Raw genomic sequence first — 16,673 nt, 5'->3', positions numbered from 1 at the left:
GTCTGCATTTCCAAGTTCCCAGGTGAGACTGATGCTGCTGGCCTGAGGAGCACAGTCTGACCACCACTGACCTCGTGTAGCTGCTCCCTGAGACAGGCCCGGAGAAGCCGGCCTCCCCAGTGCAGTTTCCCTGGCCTGACGGCACATGCCCCCCCGTTTCCCCACAGTCCCCTCAGGCAGGACTCAGCTGATGCCTAGGGGTGGGCGATACTTAGTAAAATAAGAGACTGAGACACCAGGATCTGGTTAGCTGGATATATTTCTTTTTTTTGTTTGTTTTTGTTTTTGTCACAGAACACTGTTTGCAGTAGAGGAAACTGGCATTGCAGTCTGGTGGTAAAATGGCTTGTTCACATAAACCAGTACATGTTCATCCTTTAGCGCAAAAAGCCCTAATGGCGCGTACCCTATTGAAATTCAGGACATCTCCAATATTTTCTCTCTCTGTTTTTCTTTGTCATCTATTTTTTTTTTTTTTATTAAACAATTTCAAGGTTTGTCCAAAAGAAGGCCATATAGGTTCTTGGCTAGCGGAAGACAATTCAGAACAGTTGTTGCACACTTGGACTGTCACCTTCTCCAGGCTGGCAGTTGATTTTTTTTTTCCAACTCATTTTTATTAAAAAAATAAAAAAATGCTCCAACTATCAGTTTTACAAAATCTCTAAGGGAAACACAAGAGCAAGGTGCTGAGGTAAAAAACACCTGAGGTAGCTTTTTTTGTGTGTTTTTCTCGTTAAAAAAATCTGTAAATTTAACGCCCTGGGCCAACGACCTCGTGTAAATTGCTATTTTCCTCCATACTTTTTTTAAAAAGAAAGAAATCATTTCGCTGAATATTGATGGCTTATACACCAAAATGTAAAAAGACAAAATACATTCTTTCTTTGTGGAATTTTTCTTTTGTTTGTTTGGTTGGTTTGATGGGTTCCTGTTTTCCTCTTCCAAAATGCTAGGACAAGTACCATTGACTCTTGTTCTTTTGAGTAACCAAGTGTAAGTTGAGGCTGGTTTGTGTGTTTCGCTTTTGTTCCTTTGTGTGATGTGATACTCAGAGCACTGCTTTGCCTGGGGGGTGCGTAGATATGGGAATTGAGACAGAGGGATGAGGGAATTAAAAAGAATGGGGATGGAGAAGACAGGGAGGGAGAGGGGACGGGGGGAGAGATAAACAGAGAGAGACAGAATTATATAGCAGTATGCAAAAACCAGTTTAAAACCTGTGAAGCAAAGAGAAATGGGTGTGAGAGTTAGGGATGAAGAGAGACAGAGTTTCCTCTTCAGTGAGACGGTATCCCTTCTGTTGACATACACAGGTGATCCAGAACTGCTGTGAGTGTCCTTTCGGTGAGATTTCCCTCCAGGTGAATTTTGTGTGGGTGGCCTTGAAGTTCCTTACTAAACCATTAGACCTCCCAAAGGATGACTTTATTCTTTAAAGTCTAGAAAAGCCTGCTTTCTCTTGAAAAAGAAAAAAGAATTAATAATTGATTTTAAAAAATTGGAGTTAGTTGAGTTATTTGATATATTATTTCTAAAATATATTAACGCCGCAGGCACCCTGTGTAACCCACAGGCCACATATCTTAACATCTTTCCCTTCTAATATGTACATACATGTACAGAGACAATTTTCCACAAAAAGAAAAGGGTGTGAATTTTGCTTTGATTTGAACGCGTTCACCTATGTTAGTTCAACTAAAAGGGATAGCGTGGTGGGCGTTGAGATCCGAGTGGATGGTGAAGTGGATGGCTGCGAAGCCTGCAGAGGCCCCGGGGGAGGCGGGAGGCTGGGCCTCGACACAGTGCCCTCCCGCCTCCCTTCCTGCCCCCCGGATCCTCAGGGCCTCTGCAGAGCCCCTGGCGCCTCCGCAGACTTCTCATTCCTCAGGATGGTCTTTGGTTTGCTCCCGATCTGGCTGGCTGTGTTTGGTCTCATTCTGTCAGGTGTTGGAAGGGCTACATTCATCCGTTGTTTGCTGGTGCCTGTGGGAGCCTCACTTGCTGCGCTGTGAGGCGACTCCCTGAGGATATTTCTGCTCCTGCTGCTTCACCTGCTGTACAATTTCCCTGATCTTGCGCTGTGCAGTCTGCAGCAAGGGAGAGGAAGGGGATGGGGGGAGAAAAGGAACCCAGATCTGAGGACAGGCAGAGGGGAGTGGGGGAGTGGGCTTGGGACTTGGGGGGAGGAGGTGGTAACCTCAGAGAAGTGTCATCTGGACTCTATTTCAGTAAAATGGCAGAGTTCCCCACCCCTACTCCAAGGCTGCTAGGTGGAAGGTAAGAAAATGGGATCCCAGGAACCACAACCAGGGCATCAGTGACTCAGGACCCTGCAGAGGTCAGACAGCATCGTCTCTCCCAGCTACACTCACTCCAGTGTCCAATGCTGCCCCCCCAACATCCCCCCCGCCTTCCTAGAGTGTGGTATATAGTGGGGATATGACAGTCAGTGGCATGGGGAGAAAGTGAGAAACTGGCCCAGATACTAACTCCACCCTGAACAAGTGGAGAAAACACATGAACCCACACCTGCCCCCTCACCCACCCTGGTGCTCCTTTTGCAAGGAGAGCCCTGCCATTGAGACCTGTGCCCAGGGCTGGGAGGGGACAGCCACAGGGGTGGCGTGGCCGGGCTCTGACTGTAGGGAGTCTCAGGGTGCCTGTGGGTCATGGGGCTGCAGCAGCATCACAGGGCCTGGCAAAGCATGGCGTTGGGAACGTGGGCTAACAACCCAGACACACCTGCCGTGTCAGTGGAGACCGCCTCTGCTCCTTCAGGATTGGGACTGGACGGCTTTATCCCACCCCCACCCCATCCATAACAAAGCATTAGAAAGAACCAGGTCACGTGATGCTGAGGGGCTGGCCCTTCTGCCTGGACGAGCAGCAGCTGTGTGGAGCTCTGAGTCCTAATGAGGGGTGTCGTGCAGCAGAGGAGAGGAAAGAGAAACACGGGTCTCCTGGGATGAGTGTTTAACCTGTAATAGTGTCATTGTGGCACCCAGGCTGGTCCTCAGGGTCCAAGGGTGACCTTGGACTTCCTGGTAAGTGACTCCAGGCAGGGAAAGGCTGTGACTGAGGCCTGGTCAGGAGGATGAGGGAACGCAAGAGCTCGCAGTCCAGCATTTGAGAGGCTGAACTGTACTCGCTTGATTCCAAAGCTCTGCGCCCTTCCTCAGCCTGCTCTAGCAGAGCTAGGAGAGCAGCAGTAAGCTGAGGAGTGGTCGCCCCTGCCCCGTTCCATCTGTGCATGGGGGTCAGGGCAGGGGCGTGCGCAGGGCCTGGGGCCACCCGACAGGTCACCAAGAGCTTAGAGACTTGAAAAGAGATTAGCAGGAGAGACTGGACGCTCACAGCACAGGTACCTGACTGGCAAAGAAATGCCCGATAATTCTGACAATCACTTCCTCATTTTCATCTGGTGTTTGGTCACGAGGCACGATGACTTCTGCACTGGTTAAGTTCTGCAGTTCATTCACCTGTGGAGGAAGAAACGAAAAAACGTGTGACTCACTTCATTGCAGTCTCCAAGGCATGTCCGAGGACCTGGGTGGAACTCTGCTCCCTACTCTTTCCCGCTGCTGTGTGTGTGGGTTTACAGGGGCAGGAGGTGGCTCCCTGTCTTCACTTCCCAGCGTGTAGCCTAGATGCAGCGTGTCTGGACTCAGGACCCTGGTTTCTCGGGGTCTGGCTCAGCACTGTGGATCTGAGGCCCTCAGCTTGGGATGATGCAGATTACATTTTTGTCCCAGGAGAGTCAGGGGTGCCAGTCTGAGGGAAGTCAGGCCAGGAGATGAAGCCAGCTCAGAGCACACTCACGGTTTTGCCGCCCTTGCCGATCACACGGCCGGCTGTAGAGGAGGGCACTCGGATGTGGGCTTCCAGCTTCACCTCCTCTTTGGGGTTAAAGAAGTTTTCTTCTTTTAGTTTCCCAAAGATCCGCCCCTGGGCCTGAGAGAGCAAGACATGTCAACCTGCTTTAGCAGTACTGCTGTGGGAACTGGTGAGTCCAAGGCATGGCACAACCCCGGCCCCATGCTCACCAGGGCCCGCTCTGCTGGCTCAGACCCGGTGGGCACACGCCTTCCACACCCAACAAGTGCACCCTGCAGACATGCATAGACACTCCTGTGTCTTCAGGTTTGCACACGATCGCACAGGGAGCTTTCTGTGTGCAGGGACAGGGTGGAACTACCTGTAGTCTTTGTATCCTGAGCACCTATAAATATTTGCTTGAATGAATTTGTTCAGGGAATTGTTAACTTCCTCCCACCCATAGTATGTTCATAAGTCTGTTATTAAAGGATGGAGGCAAGGGTGGTGGTGACAGGATTTGCTTTCTGATACCTAACTCCAGAGGTAGTGTAGCCAAGAGCTTATTGTTCTGGTTAGAATTTGAAGAACTTAAAAAGTATTTATTTATTTAATGGCTGCACTGCTCAGCATATGAGATTTGTTTCCTGACCAGGGGTCAAACCTGTGCCCCATGCAGTGGTAACACAGAGTCTTAACCATTGGACTGCCAGGGAAACCCCTAAAAGGATTTAAAAAAAAAAACTGAGATAGAACTTACATAACCTAAAATTCTGCCCTTTCAAGTGTACACTCCAGTGGTTTTTAGGACGTTCATTACGTTGTGCAACCACCACCACTATTCAGAATGTTTCTATCCCATTCCCCCAGATAAAACCCGTGCCTATTGGCAGACAGTCCCAGTTCCTCCTCTCTAGTCCCTGGCAACCATTAAAGTACTTCTATCTGCACGGATTTGCCTTTTCTGATGTTTCACATAAATGGAATATACCATATGTGGCCCGCTGTGTCTTCCTTCTCTCACTGGATGGAATGTTTTCTAGGCTCACCTATGATGTAGTGCGCATCAGAATTTCACTCTTTTCATGGCTGACTGATATCCTATTACGTCGTTATACCACATTTTGTTTATCCATTATGAGTTGAAGGACTATTGTTCTTGAACATTTATACATGTGTTAATTTTTTTCTCAGACACATTTTAAATATTTTTAATATGAATTATATTTTATAAATATGTTTCTTTTAGAAAACTCAATTTGTAATTTTTCTAGGGGTGAAAAGGTAAAAACAAAATACTGCAGGAGAAGGGAGACAGCTGAGAGAGTAGTAACAGAAGGACTTGAGCTCACCTCCTCTCACGAAAACACCAAAATCACAACCAACTGCTGAACAACCATCAACAAAAAGACTGGAACCTTTCCAAAAAGATAATCTGCATCCGAAAACAAAGAAGCCACAACAAGATGGCAGGAAGGGTGCTGTCACGATATAACCAAATCCCATACCCACCAGGCCACCCACAAACTGGAAACTCATTATACTGCAGAGGTTCTCCCAGAGGAGTGAGAGTTCTGAGCCCCACGCCAGGCTCCCCAGATGGGCGTCTGGCATCCTGAGGAGGAGTCTCGAGAGCATTTGGCTTTGAAGGGCCAGAGGCACTTGAGTGCAGGAGCTCCACAGGACTGAGGGAAGCAGAGACTCCACTCTTGGAGGGTGCACACGAGGCTTCATGTGCCCTGGGACCCAAGGCAAAGCAGTGACTCCACAGGAGCCCCAGTTAGACCTACCTGTAGGTTTTGGAGAGTCTCCTGGAGAGGCAGGGATTGGCTGTGGCCCACTGTGGGGCAAGGACACTGGTAGTGGAGGCCCCAGGGAATATTCCTCAATGTGAGCTCTCCTGGAGGTCACCATTTGGTACTGAGACCTGGCCGCACCCAATAGCCTGCAAGCTCCAGTGCTTCAGGCCAACCAACAGGCTGGGAACACAGCCCCAGCAATCAACCGACACAATGCCTAAAGCTGTCCTGAGTCCACAGGCACCTCAAGACATGCCCTTTGACATGGCCCTGCCCACAAGAGCCAGCCCCATCCCCCAGCTGGCAGGCACCAGTCACTACCACCAGGAAGCCTGTACAAACCCCTGAACCAACCTCACCCGTCAGGGGGCAGACATGAGAAGCAAGAACTACAATCCAGCAGCCTACAGAAGGGAGACCACAAATACACAATGAGACAGCAGAGAAGTATGTTCCAGAAGAAGGAACAAGATAAAACCCAAGAACAACAACTAAATGAAATCAAGACAGGCAATCTACCTGAAGGTAGAGAAGACTCTCCACATGGACATCACCACATGGTCAATACCGAAATCAGATTGATAGTATTCTTTGTAGCCAAAGATGGAGAAACTATATACAGTCAGCAAAAACAACCTGACTGTGGCTCAGATCCTGAACGTATTGCCAAGTTCAGACTTAAATTGAAGAAAGTAGGGAAAACCACCAGACCATTCAGGTAACTAAATCAGATCCCTTGTGACTATACGGTGTAAATGAGAAATAGATTCAAGAGATTAGATCTGATAGAGTGCCTGAAGAACTATGGACAGAGGTTCATAACATTGTACAGGAGGCAGGGATCAAGACCATCCCCAAGAAAAAGAAGTGCAAAAAGGCAAAATGGTTGTCTGAGGAGGACTTAAAAATAGCTGTGAAAAGAAGAGAAGTGAAAGGCAAAGGAGAAAAGGAAAGATATACCCATTTGAATGCAGAGTTCCAAAGAATAGCAAGGAGAGATAAGAAAGCCTTCCTCAGTAATCAGTGCAAATAAATAGAGGAAAACAACAGAATGAGAAAGACTAGAGATCTCTTCAAGAAAATCAGAGATACCAAGGGAACATTTCATGCAAAGATTGGCTCGATAAAGGACAGAAATGGTATGGACCTAACAGAAGCAGAAGATATTAAGAAGAGGTGGCAGGAATACACAGAAGAACTATACGAAAAAGATCTTCATGACCCAGATAACCACAATGATGTGATCACTCACCTAGAGCCAGATAGCCTGGAATGTGAAGTCAAGTGGGCCTTAGGAAGCATCACTATGAACAAAGCTAGTGGAGGTGATAGAATTCCAGTTGAGCTATTTCAAACCCTAAAAGATGATGCTGTGAAAGTGCTGCACTCAATATGCCAGCAAATTTGGAAAATTCAACAGTGGCTACAGGACTGGAAAAGGTCAATTTTCATTCCAATCCCTAAGAAAGGCAATGCCAAAGAATGCTCAAACTACCACACAATTGCCCTCATCTCACACACTAGTAAAGTAATGCTCAAAATTCTCCAAGCAAGGCTTCAACAGTATGAGAACTGTGAACTTCCAAATGTTCAAGCTGGATTTAGAAAAGGCAGAGGAACCAGAGATCAAATTGTCAACATCCGTTGGATCATTAAAAAAGCGAGAGAGTTCCAGAAAAACATCTATTTCTGCTTCATTGTCTATGCCAAAGCCTTTGACTGTGTGGATCACAACAAACTGTGGAAAATTCTGAAAGAGATGGGAATACCAGACTGCCTGACCTGCCTCCTGAGAAATCTGTATGCAGATCAAGAAGCAACAGTTAGACTTGGACATGGAACAACAGACTGGTTCCAAATTGGGAAAGGAGTACATCAAGGCTGTATATTGTCACCCTGCTTATTTAACTTATATGCAGAGTACATCATGAGAAACGCTGGACTGGATGAAGCACAGCTGGAATCAAGATTGCTGGGAGGAATATCAATAACCTCATATGCAGATGACACTACACTCATGGCAGAAAGTGAAGAACTAAAGAGTCTCTTGATGAAAGTGAAAGAGAAGATTGAAAAAGTTGGCTTAAAACTCAACATTCAGAAAACTAAGATCATGGCATCTGGTCTGATCATTTTATGGCAAATAGATGGGGAGATAATGGAAATAGTGACAGGCTTTATTTTGAGGGGCTCCACAATCACTGCAGATGGTGACTGCAGCCATGAAATTAAAAGACACTTTCTCCTTGGAAGAAAAGTTATGACCAACTTAGACAGCATATTAAAAAGCAGAGACATTACTTTGCCAACAAAGGTCCATTTAGTCAAAGCTTTGGTTTTTCCAGTGGTCATGTATGGATGTGAGGCCTGGACTATAAAAAAAAGCTGAGCACCAAAGAATTGATTCTTTTGAACTGTGGTGTTGGAGAAGACTCTTGAGAGTCCCTTGGACTGCAAGGAGATCCAGCCAGTCCATCCTAAAGGAAATCAGTCCTGAATATTCATTGGAAGGACTGATGCTGAAGAATGAATAAGTGAGTTGGGAGACTGGTGAAAATCACACTGTGGAACAGAATAAAGAATGAAAAGAAATGAGCAAGTCTAAGAGACCTCTGAGGCAACGCTAAGTGTACCAGCATTCACTTTATAGGGGTTCTAGAAGAAGATGAGAGAGAGAAAGGGCCTGAAAAAATGAAGTGATGAAAGGGAAAAACCTACAACAAAGGATAGCCAGCAAGGCTCTCATTCAGAATCAATGAATAAGTCAAAAGCTTTACAGATAAGCAAAAGCTAAGAGAATTCACTACTTTATAACAAATGCTAAAGGAACTTCTTTAGGTGGAAAAGCCCACAACTAGAAACAAGAAAATTATGAATGGGCAAGTTCACCAGTAAAGACAAACATAGAGTAAAGGTGGGAAACCATTCATACACAAATACAGCATCAAAAGCAGTCATCACGAGGAGAGCACAAATGCAGGACATTGGAAAGGCATTTGAAATTAGATCAGCAACTTTATTAAACAGTGTTGTGTATATAAAGACTGCTATGTAAAAACCAAAAAATCTATAATAGATACACAAAAAAGAAAAAGCAGTCCAAACGCAACACTAAAGATAGTCATCAATTGTGAGAGAACAAAAGAGGAAGGGAAGAAAAAAGACTTACAGAAACAAACCCGAAACAATTAACAAAATGGCAATAAGAACATACATATTGATAATTACCTTAAATGTAGAAGGATTAAATGCTCCAACCAAGTGATGCACATACACACACACACACAGTGGGATGTTACTCAGCCCATTTACAAAAGAATAAATACCACTGGCAGTAACATGGATGGACCTAGAGATGATCATATTAAGTGAAGTAAACCAGAGACACATATATGATATCACTTATATGTGGAATCTAAAAAAGTGATACAAGTAAACTTATTTACAAAACAAGGAAACAGGCTCACGGACAACAAACATGGTTACCAAGGGAGGAATTAGGGGTGGGGAGATAAATTAGGAGTTTGGGATTATCATATGTCAACAAAGACCTACTGTATAGCACAAGGAACTCTGCTCAACATTATGTAATAACCTACGTGGGAAAACCACCTGAGAAAGAATGGATACATGCATGTGTGTAACTGAACACCTGAGACTAACACAGCATTGGAAAACTGTCCTCCAGTATGAAATAAAGGAACGCACGCCTCCACACACTTCCAACAAGCTGCTGTTTCCCCTCACACCCTGTGTTTATGCTCCATCTTCAAAACCATGGCCAAGGGATCAGAGATGTTCCTGCGGGGGTGCTATCTGAACTGGGCACTAACAGTCCACTTTTCACAGGAGAGAAGGGAAGGAGGGCTCCATGTAGAGGGCACAGCCTGGAGGCGGGGAAGACAGGGTGGGTCAGAGACTACTGCAGGAAGGGAAATGAAGATAGGATGGAGCCTCCAAAGAAGAGCCTGAAGCTGCCTCTGGGGCAGCTGCACTTGCTAAAGGTCCTCAGCGCCCCTAACAGGCAGCCCTGCGCTAAGGACTGAGGGGGTTCTTGGCACTGACCTTGAACTGAGCTTCAGGTGGGCCGGTGATGATGACCATCCTTTCACTGACGTCTGGGCCTTCTGCTGGGGCGATCTGCAGTTCACAAAGCAAGAGGGAGATGCTGCTGCTTGGTGCTGTTCCCTGCGCCCCTTCTCCTCGTTTAAGTGGGTGGCACCCCTACTAGCAAGAGATTACGGGACTCCTGCCTTTGCACCCGGGACTCTGAGCCTGCTGCTTCCACCCTGGGTCTTAGGAGAAATGACATTAGTACCCAGGATCAAATTCAGGTGGGAAGCAGGTTACTAGTTACTGCCTATCCCTGCCCCCAACCCCAGCAGTGACCAACCTCTTCACCAAGAAGCCCTCTAGCCCACCCAGGGCCCAGAGGCGAGGAAGGGCTGGTCAACAGAGTTGTTCAGTCGAGCCAGTCTGCAGGAAAGGGCCTCTTGGCTCTCTTTCTTGGCTGCTGGTGGCAACTGAACTAGAGCAGGCGTGCCTAGGACTGTGATGGTGCCTGAGCAAGCATGAGGACACCCGGGTCCAGGGTGCTCTGCACACCCACCTCTCCCCACAGGTGGAACCTGGTTGAACCTGGCAAGCTGGAAACCTAGCGCTCTGTCTCAGTCTGACATTAACACAACTCAAGATGGACCAAGTACACATTTTTTGGTTATAACCTCTTTATATATTCCCCATTGTAGCAAAATTAGTTACTTTTATTTATTTAGGTCATACTGCATAGTTTTCAGATCTCAGTTCCCCATCAGGGGCCGAACACATGTCCCTTGCAGTAGAAGCTTAGGATCCTAACCACTGGACCACCAGGGAACTCCTGTAAAGTTACTTTAAACTGAGTTAAAAGTACACTGGGTGTTTAGGATGAGCCAGGTTAGTACACAAATGCACCTCATGAGGTTGTATGCACGGTCCAGAGACACCATCCCCAAGACTGACCTGAACTGTTCAGCATGAATGTGATGCACCACTAACGGGGTGTGTCTGAAGTCACCGTCTCTGAACCACTGTGTCTGAGTCTCAAGCTGCCTTCAAAAGACCTCCGCCTCCACAGGGTTTAATTTACTTTTCTCTCTACACGTCCTAAGCCAGGCTGCATCTGCAGGCCTCAGGGTCCCGTGTCACTTTTCCAGCTTTGCTGTGAAGACAGAGCCAAGGCCTGCTCTGACCTGTGCCCACTCTGGAAGGGGAGACCCTTCTCGAGGCCTCAAGGAGGATCTGGCCCTGACTACTTAGTGGTATGAGGGTGAACGTGAGACACTCGTCACCCATCAGAGCTTCTTGGAGGATCTTCCCTCTGCTGCGGGCAGACTGCCTGCCAGCCTCCAACCTCAGGGCTGCAGCCTCAGCTAAAAAACGCAGATGTGTCCAGGGGACTGAGAGCTTCCAGCAGGCCGTAGCACAGATCACTGGTGAGGGGGCAGTCCAGTGGTTAAGATTTCACCTTCCAGTGCAGGGGTGCAGGTTCAGTCCCTGGTCAGGGAGCTGATCCCACATGCCTTGTGGTCAAAAGACCAAAACATAAAGCAGAAGCAACATTGGAACAAGTTCAATAAAGGCTTTAAAAATGGTCCACATCAAAAAAAGAAAAAAAATCTTAAAAAAAAAAAAAAAAAAAGATCACTGGCGGGAACCCGTGTCTCTACTTCTAGATCCACAGTGGAGTGAAGTCGCTCAGTTGTGTCCGACTCTTTGTGACCCTGTGGACTGTAACCTACCAGGCTCCTCTGTCCATGGGATTCTCCAGGCAAGAATACTGGAGTGGGTTGCCATTTCGTTTTCCAGGGGATCTTCCCGACCCAGGGATTGAACCCAGGTCTCCCGCCTTGCAGGCAGACGCTTTAACCTCTGAGCCACCAGGGAAGCCCATAGATCCATAGGTGGCATTAAATCCGCTCCTTGTGTGCAAGGGTGAATGAGAGTGACAAAGCATGGGCACAGTGGTTCCCAGCTCTTATCCACCCAAACTGAGAAAGGCTAATTCCCCCATCGTGTTGACCCGATCAGTTCTCACAGCCACCTTGCTCCAATTCTGAAAGAAAGTCATCTGTCCTCTATCCGGCATTCCCAGCCCAGCCTGGCACTGAGAGCCACACGTGTGCAGCTGCACTTCTGGAATGGCACTCTGCAGGCAAACACCCCAGAGGCTCTGTGATGAGGACCCCATTCTATGACTGAAGCAGATGAGACACAGAAAGATGGGGTGATCATCAAGATCACGGGTGAGCAGGGCTGGAGTGGGGACTGGGAGTTGTGTGTGACATTCTTAAACCCGCCATCAAGAGGCTCCGCAGGCTGAGCAGGTGATGAGGTCTCCGCTCTCGCCTGTGACGGAAGCATCTCTTACGTGTACCACACGGTCCCAACTCAGCCCACCACCTTCCAGCACTGTGCTCCCACACGTTAGTGTAAGGCTGGCCCCTGCCCCGGCAGCATCGATGTGCCTCTAGGCGTGGCCTCAAGACCAGCAGGGCAGGATGGGAGTGGTTCTCCAGAGCAGGCGAGATCATCACCTTTAGAGACATGCTGTCAGAGACCCGTCAAGATAAAACTAGCAAAAACCCGATCAATTTTAAGAAGTAGGAAATATGTCTCGCAAATGCTTGGCTTCCCTGGTTTCTTCTCTCTCCTGCTGCTCTAGAGAGCCAGAGCCCATTCTGTTCCTGGCCCAGCCCCGTGGTCTCTGTCCAGCACAGAAGTCACACTACCACTCAATGCTGCTGGGATACCGAGCGACTATGGGGAGGCTCAGGGGAAGTCCAAGGGGTCGATCCTTCTCTACTTTCCTGAAGGCTTGCTGGAATGACTGATCGAGCATTCAGAGTGCTATAGTGAGAAAACACTGGACCAGAGACAGGAGAGCCTGGTCCAATCTCAGCTCTCATAGGCTTTAGCTTTGTGGCCGTCGACATGTCAACCAAACACTGGGCCCTGGTTCCTTAGGGGCAAGGGCAAGTGGAGAGTCATTGCTGCAGTCAGCCCCAGGAGGTGCCCCGTAGCCTACAATTCAGCAGAGCTGCTATCTAAGCCTTGCTGTGGCCTGTTCCCTCTTTCCAACTCACTTTTCTCAGTGGAAATAGGATTTAATGAGACAGTTCTTCAAGTCCCTTCTAGTTGAAATTGTTTCTGTCTCTTGCACTGCATCTCAGACCACAGGGCCCGACCTCTCAGTATGCAGCCAGCACAGTGGCTGTCCAGACCCTACCTGTCCCACATGGAGGGTGGGCCCAGCACAGCCTGTGCTACCTGGGCTGGGTCTCACCTGCAACAAGCCTGCTGGGTGCAAAGGCTCTAGCTGCTCTGCTACTGGTCACCCCCCACCCTCGGGCTCTCCTCCAGTCTGTGCACTTCGTGGGTGAGACCGACAGGGCCGTGAGGGAAAATGCTTTACCTACATAACATTCTGTCACAGTCTCACTGCAGTCCTTGTTCTGTACCACTCAAGGTTTTTTCTTCCTCCAGCACACTTGCTGTGGGAGAAATTCCAGCTCTTCTTGGGGAGAAAGTGTAAGCATTCTTTCTCTCCAAGTCATGAGACTTCTTGTTCGGAATTCCGGGTTGTCCCATGGCAGCGAATTATTTTACGTAACAACGGAAACTCTGTTTCCGAAAGTGTTTCATGAGGCTTGGGACGTGCTCAGCATTCTGCCCGTGAGTCAGCGCTGATAGCCGGGCTTGGAGCAGGACCAGGGCCGAATAATCCTCCCCTTTCAGTTTCTCTGACGACTCTTCCCGTTATGCTCTGGGAGGCAGGATGTGGGTATGGAACTGCAGTGACCTCGGAGCTCGGGCGCTGCGTGAATCAAGGGGCCTTCCTCCCTGACCCCTCTGCTCAGTGTCCAGGCTGCATCTCAGGCTTTGTCACCAGCTTTTGTCTATGGTTTCATCACTGCTTTTCAAAGAGCTTTTCATTCAAACTGTTTTGTTTCAAAGTTCAGGGGTTTCTGAAGTGGAGACTAACTAAGGCATCAAAGCACTGACTGCTGCTGCTGCTAAGTGGCCTCCGTCGTGTCCGACTCTGTGCGACCCCAGAGACAGCAGCCCACCAGGCTCCCCCGTCCCTGGGATTCTCCAGGCAAGAACACTGGAGTGGGTTGCCATTGCCTTCTCCAATGCACGAAAGTGAAAAGTGAAAGTGAAGTTGCTCAGTTGTGTCTGACTCTTAACGACCCCATGGACTGCAGCCTTCCAGGCTCCTCCGTCCATGGGATTTTCCAGGCAAGAGTACTGGAGTGGGGTGCCAATGCCAAGCAATGACAACTGCTGAGTATAAATGATCATTTCCCTCAGGCCCACAGTCCCTTCAATTGGGAGAATCCTCTGCTTCATCTTGAGGAGAGGAGGACAGTGGTAGCCCAAGGAAGACTAGGTTGGCTTATGTATTACTAGTATTTTTTTTTCCTAATTCATTTGTTAGTTGAACAAAAAAAGGAGAGAGGAAAACATGAGTACATATGGAAACAGTGCTGCAGGCAGGTTCCAGGATTCTGCAGATGGTGCAAGAGTTCCCCAGGACGGACAGAAGGAATAAGGGACATGGAGTAGGTGGTGGTAGGGGGGGGGGTGGAAGACGGTGGGACACAGACGGCTGTTCAAGAGCAGCTTTACCTTAATGGAGGCCCCGGCGAATCTGGCCAGCTGTTTAATGTGCGCTCCTTTCTTCCCGATAATGGCCCCCACGGCCTGGGTTGGGATGAACAGATTGACAATCTCCTGCTCCGGATACTGGAAGGACAAGACAAGACAGATGCCATCATTCCCCTGTGGGCTGCCTCCCCAGACCAGTGGCGGGGTGCAACATGGGATTCTTTGTTGCCTGGGGCACTGCAGGTGGGAAGCTGGAGGGATGAACCTGAACAGTGGCCGTACTATTAATAACTACCCTACAACCAGAGTGCAAGTTTCTTTCGAGCATCTCTGAATTCGCTGGTCCCAGCAAGCTGCCTGTTCACAGGCTTTCTGTGAAGTTCAAACGTGAGTATCCCTTCTGTGTCTTCTTCCAAGGAATCAACAGCTCATAAGCATACCGCGCCTGAGGCACTTTGTGGGTGGGAATGCAGAGCTGCCCTCCCCATCCTTGGCAGGAGCAGATGTTGCAGGGGCGATGGTTCACAATGAGACTGATTAAACCTGTTCTGACTGGGCTGCACAGGACAACCTAGAGAGACATGGGCAAGGGCGTTGGGGGCCCTTGCAGTCCCTGTCCTTGGAGGCCTGTGGGAATGACACAGCCCACCTGCTAGACTTTGTTAAAGAACTTTGGAGACTGTTCTTTAGCCCAGCCTCACCTCCTAATGGGACTGCTGATCACCTCCCCGCCTTTCCCCACACCAGCTTCCAGCCACCTGTGGGGTCTGTGAGCACAAACGGGATGCTGACGGGGCATCCTCCCGTGCGCTCAAGTGCCGGGTCGTCCTGTGCTGGTACTCTGTGACGTGTCGCTCCCAGGACAGCCTGCAACCGCGGGGCACAGCATGTGCACCGTGAGCATGCCTGGTCAGTCTGCCAAGGACTGCGTGGCACTGGCTACAGGAGAGGGACGAGTGGCGGATGGAACTAAACTGTGGGCACTTACAGAGTGATGATGCGGGAACGGGCCAAACTGGTGAGGGGGGTACAAGCTGGAGAAATATCCGGAGTGGGTCTGCAGCAGGAGAGAAACATTCAGTCAGTGGGGCCCGAGAGGCCGCTCACCAAACTCAGGGAGGCAAGACGCCCACACGTACCCTGGCTCCCAGCACACCGCTGCGCAGCCCTGAAGGCACATCCCTCTGCAGCTCAGATCTCTGCTGCTTTCCCTGGCGGAGCCAAGCTCTGGGCTTCCCAGGAACCCACCAGGGTAGGGAGCATGCACTCACACTTTCTAACCTAACCTCAGGCAGAGAGGGAGGGCCAGTGGCTTCTCTTTGCTGAGGAATTATGAACCGTGGATTAAAGGCCTAGAGGGTGCCAGGCCAAGTCCAAGAGTTAGTCCAAACAAGCAAAGGTGTTCCTGGGGAAGTCAGATCACTGAGCTCCCAGAGAATCTTAGAAGGAATGGAGTGATGGAGAATAGAGGAGTTAAAACAAAATTAAGACAGGAGAGAAAATGAATGAATATATATATATATATATTGGGGGAGGGGGAAGCAGGGAACAGGAAGGCAGATGTGGTAGAAAAACAGAGTTGTTAAGAAAACAGCATTCATTTTAAAAGTAGCTGCTTTTTATTCAAGGCCTGTGTCCCAGGCATTGTGGTAGATCCTTTATTCATAAACTCTCTCAATCCTCCTAATAGTCCTGCGAGACAGGAATGCATCTGCTTTTATATATTTTATGGGTAGAACGTTAAGCAGAGTCAGCAGAGTCTAGTTCACTGTGCTTTACACATAAGGCCAAGTATAATAAATGCTGACCTGCCTGGTACAGGAAGGAAGGTGGACACATGGCCCTGACAGGAAGGGAGATGGACAGCTCTGGGACCAACCCTCAAGAGCCTGTCTGTCTGGCAGTTGTCAGACACGATGAGGCTTGGAGTTAGTGGACCTAACTTCCATTTGAGGACCCTTGAACAGATCTCCTGGTGTTCTCTGTTCCCTGAATATCCAACTGGCTTCTCTGTTCCAGAGCACAGCACTGCCTTAGGAATCAAAATGCAGCTATTCCTCTTTTTGAGTTTGGGCAGTGGACTTCTGACCTCAGGGGAAAAAGAGATATGAACACGGTGGGGAGCTTCCTCCAAGGGTGTTTGGGGTGTCCACAGCACCTGCAGGAGACAGAAGCTCTGCCAAAGGAAGGGAGTTCAGTTCAGTCGCTCGGTCATGGCCGACTGTGACCCCATGAATCGCAGCACGCCAGGCCTCCCTGTCCATCACCAACTCCCAGAGTCTACTCAAACTCATGTCCGTTGTGTTGGTGAGCCATCCAACCATCTCATCCTTTGTCGTCCCCTTCTCCTCCTGCCTTCAATCTTTCCCAGCATCAGGGTCTTTTCCAAGGAGTCAGTTCTTTGCATCA

The 16,673-nt window shown here is 48.8% G+C and overlaps 1 protein-coding gene across 3 annotated transcripts in view; it reads right to left on the bottom strand.

Annotated features, from left to right (window-relative positions):
* Positions 1–241: 241 nt before the first annotated feature.
* IGF2BP2 (insulin like growth factor 2 mRNA binding protein 2) overlaps positions 242–16,673 on the bottom strand; it is a 171,207-nt gene continuing 154,775 nt past the window's right edge. For 2 of the 3 annotated variants that reach the window (XM_019958454.2, XM_019958453.2), the window contains 6 exons: positions 15,253–15,321; positions 14,286–14,402; positions 9,681–9,755; positions 3,823–3,954; positions 3,369–3,482; positions 242–2,090 (listed from right to left, as the gene is read on the bottom strand). In XM_019958454.2, coding sequence (XP_019814013.1) covers positions 1,998–2,090; positions 3,369–3,482; positions 3,823–3,954; positions 9,681–9,755; positions 14,286–14,402; positions 15,253–15,321 — 600 coding nt within the window. In that variant the 3' untranslated portion in view covers positions 242–1,997. The remainder of the gene's footprint in view (positions 2,091–3,368; positions 3,483–3,822; positions 3,955–9,680; positions 9,756–14,285; positions 14,403–15,252; positions 15,322–16,673) is intronic. The other variant, XM_070790571.1, reaches the window with a different exon arrangement.

Source organism: Bos indicus, chromosome 1 (assembly GCF_029378745.1).
Source record: "Bos indicus isolate NIAB-ARS_2022 breed Sahiwal x Tharparkar chromosome 1, NIAB-ARS_B.indTharparkar_mat_pri_1.0, whole genome shotgun sequence".
Lineage (NCBI taxonomy): Eukaryota > Metazoa > Chordata > Mammalia > Artiodactyla > Bovidae > Bos > Bos indicus.
This window is presented reverse-complemented; position numbering and strand designations above follow the sequence as displayed.